This window comes from Cryptomeria japonica, chromosome 11 (genome assembly GCF_030272615.1).
Source record: "Cryptomeria japonica chromosome 11, Sugi_1.0, whole genome shotgun sequence".
Taxonomy (NCBI): domain Eukaryota; kingdom Viridiplantae; phylum Streptophyta; class Pinopsida; order Cupressales; family Cupressaceae; genus Cryptomeria; species Cryptomeria japonica.
In genome coordinates, this window is record NC_081415.1 from 400,414,654 (window position 1) to 400,420,493 (window position 5,840).

At 36.3% G+C, this 5,840-nt stretch overlaps 1 protein-coding gene across 1 annotated transcript; it reads right to left on the bottom strand.

Moving 5' to 3' along the window:
* Positions 1–554: 554 nt before the first annotated feature.
* LOC131071537 (uncharacterized) lies at positions 555–4,817 on the bottom strand. Its single transcript, XM_058007434.2, has 6 exons — positions 4,731–4,817; positions 2,139–2,208; positions 1,802–1,893; positions 1,531–1,572; positions 1,300–1,380; positions 555–1,163 (listed from the first exon to the last, which is right to left on the bottom strand). Exons 1-6 carry the CDS (start codon positions 4,815–4,817, stop codon positions 1,092–1,094), a joined length of 444 nt encoding a protein of 147 aa, XP_057863417.1. The 3' UTR covers positions 555–1,091.
* Between the last annotated feature and the right edge of the window lie 1,023 nt (positions 4,818–5,840).

Genomic DNA, 5,840 nt, shown 5'->3' on the forward strand with positions numbered 1-5,840 from the left:
TCCTGCCCCTGTTCTGATTTTGCGACAGCTACCATACGAAAGCTATTAATTTTCTGGGGGTAATGAATCAATTCGGTGTCACTGTCATTAACAATCATTCCTTATCATTAATTTTAGAGCTGAGCACCTCTATTCTCTTCTTTAATTTTTGAATGTTTATTGTAAGTTTATCAACTACATTTGCTAGTGCAGTCTTTTCCTTTAAATAGAATCATTGGCCTAATCTCGTATTAAATAGATAGAAATTACTAAAAAGGAACATTACACCTAACAAGGTTATTGTTACTGTACAAAAACAAATCACACTTACTATATAGCCGTACACAATTATACAGTCAAGCTATCCTTTACTTTAAATACAGATTCAAATACTAAATCACCAGTAGGAACTGGAAGCAGTGCGTCTCTTGTTTAAAATAGTGCTCCTATGTACACTTGAATAGCCTCATGATTAGGTTGCCAAAGGAAAACTTTACAATTTTTAAATGCCACGAGGGAATATTGATTGTATTATGAAATTTCTTATAGCTTGTTTTTAAAGTTTATTCTGGAGCAACAAAAAACTTCCTCAAATTAAAAATTAAAAAATTTGTAATCGTGTCTGGAATGGTGCTCACTTGTCATAATCCTCAAAGCCCATTTTTAGAAAAAGTTCCCTTTACCAAAGCCAAACATGCTAAGGAAAATGAAACATGACTTGAACCGGACGGCTCCTAATATCTGAAACAAGAAGAATGTGATTCCCAGTTAGAGTATTTTGTGTTGTTTTTTTAATCACAACAGAAAATTTCATCAATATGATAAAAATTACAACAGAACTAAAAGTGTTTTACTCTGTCAACTTGATTTCCCTTTGAGGCATATATGGAGCAGATGGTCAATAAGAAAATCACTTTAACTTTAGAGTCAATCCCTCTCGACTAATACTTCAAAAAGCATTCACTTTGCTCGCTAGAAAGTAGAAAGCTAGAAATTACAAAATTTGAGAATGGCGATTGAATTGCTGACGAATAGTATTACATATTGCATGTGGATTATCTTCTAACCCATATTGGCATCAGCCCTGCTACTACAGCTATTGTGGAACAGATTTAGAGAACCTCTTTCATCAGAGATAATGTAAGGTTCTTTGGTAAACCCATCACACTATCTATGGTTCCCACCTGCAAATATAAATGTATAATTATAGCTTCAACCAATGGAAGCAAAAACATAATCATTTCAGGAAATTATGGACTAATGGAATCCAGAGCTCCTACGCATGCTAACATCTTCACAGTTAAAAATTTACTACTCTACCATTGCTTCCACAAAAGGTGAGGTCAGTGGGTGTTCCACAAGCAAGCCACCTGCTGCATTGAAAACTGATCCATCCTTGATCTGTTCCATGGAAAAAAAGTTCCCATGTCAATAATGAGGAAATCATGGCAGCCATGCTGATACAGTCAGCCTTGGGATTATGGCATTTAAATCGCTAGCCAATCGTACCTGATTTTGTACAAAAATTTAGGAATTCAATCAAAATCTTACCAGGCTTTCTATTACATCATCTGGAATTGGATGAAAGTAGATCTGGAAAATCAGAACAAAGATGATACTAAGCTAGTATCAATGATAAAAGGCACTCGTTTTGGAAAATGGACATTACTAGATATGCATTTCAAAGGCCAACAAAAAAATGGTTTTTTGATGACTACACATACTAATTTGATACAATATAATTATAAATATCAATTTTACGTAGCCTGGTGACTAAAGAAGATATTTTCTTTATTAATTAACATAATGCCTAAGTGTTTACCTCACACTTGTCCCATCCTCCCTTCCTGACACCTGTCTTGAGATTTGTAACCAACACTGATCCAATGGTGCTTGCAGGGGCCCTTGAATAGCCTATATCACAACACTAAGACATTAAATAAACTATTGCAGGAGCAAACTCAATACCTGAGAAATTGCAAAGCCACCATGATCCATATAACATGTCTGTGAGTCATTTTGGATATGAAAGACAATTTTGTAATTACAAATTACACCAGGAGAGTTACTATTCCTATAGAAAATTCCTTGCAACATTCATGAAAATTCAAGAATTCTCCAAAAGTAAGAGAAAGATGAATTATGTTATAATATTGTACCTTTTATAAATTCTCGTGCCTCCTCTTCACTGGATGGTTTCTCCCTGATAACACCCTCATGGACCACCACCTACAACTCCAGTCCAACCTATATGTATTTAATATGAAAGAGCATACGGAATGACAAAACATAACGAGCTAACAAGCAATAATTCCAGGAGAGAAGCATCTGCAAATGAAATATAATTAATTATTTTGTCTAACAACATGCCCATCAGATTAGTTTATTCAATTGCACATTTAAGAATGTAAGAGAGAAACCATGAAGCCAACATTGCCATAGATCAGAAAGTCTTGAAAACCACCAGTAGGCAACTCAAAATCATTCACATATATTCAACAAAGAAGAGTATAATAAGAAGAGAAAGCTACTCGAATTTACTACAAACAAATCCTCTAAAAAAAAATGTAATACTATTCTAAACAACTTGATTTGAGCCACCAACTTCGTGAGAAAAGATATATTCCGAACATAAATTGTATCATTGTCCCTAACAGCAAGTATCAAGACAGTAAGAACATTTAGAAATTGTGGAATCCTAAAGTATGCACATCCCCCTTCTCTCCCTGTCATCAGCATTCTATACACAAACACGTTCTTTCATTGCTGATAACAAACCTGTTGTGATGTTTTCAAACATCACCCCATTGCAAATGAGGACCCCCTGTTTTCACCTTTTGGCTTGGGTGTTTCATTGCATTTCTTGTCTCCCATTCCTTTAAATGAGATGCAAAAATCAAGTTGGTCCATGAAAATTTTGCCGAGTTGAGTCTTGTCTGGGGAAAAGTTGCTAAGTGTTGAGATTAATTAGTCCTTGTAGGGGTCAACTCTTTCCTCTGGATTTGTGTTTTGGATTGAGAATTGCTTAACTTCGTAGTTGCAATCAAATTTTCTCAAGGTGAATTTTGTCCCTATAAGGGTTGTTTTTCCACTTGTCCCATTGGAGGTTGTTTTTTCTGTAATGTCCCCTTCTCAGCAGTAATCAGCTTAGTTGACCGTTAGCCTATTCCGGAGACCCGTAGGCTAGTCAGAAGTAGAAATTAGGGTTTCCTACCTCTGGGAGGATGTTTCAGCATTTTCGAAGGCTTGCATGTTGGAGTTTGTCAGTTTGGGTTCCAGATTCCTTCTGGGTTTTCGGAAAGCTTCGCGATGATGGTACATGCATAGCAAGTAGCGAAGTTTGGCAAACTTACTATTTTTAGTAAGTGGAGGCGAAGGCAACTTATTTCTTTGGGTTTTTCTGGCAATGGTATAACATGCAAAATCAATCCGAAGACCTTTTCTGGACTTACTATTTTTAGTAAGTACAACAGCTGCTCAGATTGGGGTTAAAATCACTTTGGAAACACTTGCTATTTTTAGCATTACTATTTATTGCAGGAACTTGTGTTCGAACTCAGATGACTATTTTCTGCAATGCAGTTCAGTACCTTGGCCTCAACTCATTTTGGCAGTATTCTGTATTTGGAAGCAAAAGTATTTTTTAATACTTTATTATTCTCCATGGCATAGGCGTAATTTGTGTTATGACTTCAAGGGGTCGACATGGTGTTTATAATTAAATTATAACTTACAGCAAGTTGGACTATTTTCTAAGTAAGATTGCCTAAGTTATATTATTATTTTAAAAGTCATTGTTGAGCGCTCACTTTATACATTATTTTGTAAGTATTATATTTATCAAAAGTGGTGATTAAGGGTGAATGTGAGTTGGGTAGATTATGCTAAGGAGGTGAAATGAAGCGCTAATTGAATTTGGGCGCCATGTGAGTGGAATTTGAATTTAAATTTGGTCTCCAGAGAGGTTATAAATAAAGGCCTTGGGCTCTCATTTTGATCATCCATGAATATTATAACGAATTGCTATCGAAATGTTGTTGGAATGCTTCGAGGAATGCTTACCTCCTAGACTGTATGCTTAGCTTCTTGCTTGAAAGATAGCGATTAGTTGAGATTTGGGACTGTTCTTCACTCAGAAGAATAGATGGAATTTATTGTGAATTTTGTGTTTTAAGTTTTCTGATTTTTGGAGTGTTGTGTGTGAGATCCAGGTTGCTGATTTTCAGTGTGGCTGTAGGTGTGTTTTGCTCACAAGTCTTTGTGTGGTCATCTGCCGATTCTGGGTATTTGCTCGTACTTTCCCTATGCTCAAGGCGATTATTCATGTAAGTTTCAGTGCTTGATTTGGAGTCTTCATTTTAATATTGCAAATCGTACTTCTGCCCTAGCCGTACCATGCTGGAGTTATCTTGGAATGCGTGCAAATTATGTTTGGGAGAGTTTGTTGCAATTTGTTGGTCTTAGCATGATCGCCTACCTCATAGCTTTTGTTTGCAATCAATTTTGAGTCGATCCGTTGAGTATTAGTGGAGTTGTGAGCATTTTGTTGTGGTTTGAAGTCGTTGATCTGAGTTTCCAGCTTGCTGTTATTGTATTTCAGATTCTAAAAATTGTACTGTGGAGTGTGTTCTTGGTGTGGTTAGTCTATGTTGGTTTTTGGAGTGCTTATGTTATCATTTGCAGCGATGGACAATGATGTTCTAATCTAAAATCTCATGCTCTTTATTGTAAAGCTGATTAGTAGTACTAACAGCTACTTCTTTCTGGATTGCAACATCAAACCCACTGAATAAGTGGAAGCGGTTGGCTTGCCGCCTGTTGTGACCTATTTCACACATCGCCCCATCACAGATAGGGACCCCCAATTCTTTTCTTTTCAGGGTTTTGTCCTAGCTCTGTAGTTTCACAAGCCCATTTTTGAGAGAGTTTTTGAGTTAGAGTTTTTGAGGTCATCCCGAGCCAAGTTAAGAAATCATGTGCAGAATCATGTACGAGCATTGTCAAAGTGCTTAGAAGTTTTGAGGGACGAGGATCACAATTGCTTTGGGCCATTTCTGACAACTTTCTATTTTTAGAAATTTTTGCTTTTTTCTGCTTTTTTGAAAGTGGCATATGGGTTTTGTTCCTCGGGTCATTTCATTACCGCCCATGTTGTCAAAATTTGAAAATCATGTCTCTAGGTATAAAAAGCAAGGCTTCAATTTTTTTATTTTTTTTCTGAGATTAGGGTTTTGTTCTTTAGGTCATATCAGTTCTTCCCATGTCTTCAAATTCAAGAAATTTTGCTTCTAAGTATAAAAAGCAAGGGTTTGACTTTTTTGTTTTTGAGATTAGGGTTTTGATCTTCATGCCAAATTATTACTACCCATGTTCTCAGAATTGAAAAAATGTGTCTTTAAGGGTAAAAAGCAAAATGCAAACCCTAATTAGGGTTTTGTTCCAGAAGATCAACCATATGTTCAGTGCCCATGTTCTCAGATTTCAAAAATTAGGTCTCCAAGTGCAAAAAGCAAAATGGAAACCCTATTTAGGATTTTGTTCCAGATAAACTACTAATCAAGTATAAAGGTAACATTGGGAGATGGCACATTGAAAATTTCGCCTAAGTTGAAGAAATGAAAATGGCAAATGATCAATCAAGTCCGCCAAGGCTCAGAGTTAGACAAGTGAAATGGCAGATGATCAGTCAAGGTCCACCAAGGCATAAGGAAAATTGTCCAAGTAAAATGTCCGACACTTGGTAAACTCCTACCAAGGGTTAATTAACTCATGGCAGTGGTGAATCAAACTCCTACCCGAGGTCAAGCAAAATCAAGTTGAAAATAAACTAAGGCATGAAAGTGTGAAGCAAGTTGGGAAGA

Bases quoted from the DNA above. Each gene is read 5' to 3' on its own strand.
- LOC131071537 (XM_058007434.2), bottom strand. From the start codon at position 4,817: ATGTGTGAAATAGGTCACAACAGGCGGCAAGCCAACCGCTTCCACTTA. The intron at 2,209-4,730 runs GTTAGTACTACT...CTGGAGTTGTAG, and splicing joins CAATCCAGAAAGAAGTAGCT to GTGGTGGTCCATGAGGGTGT. The intron at 1,381-1,530 runs GTAAGATTTTGA...TCCATGGAACAG, and splicing joins ATGATGTAATAGAAAGCCTG to ATCAAGGATGGATCAGTTTT.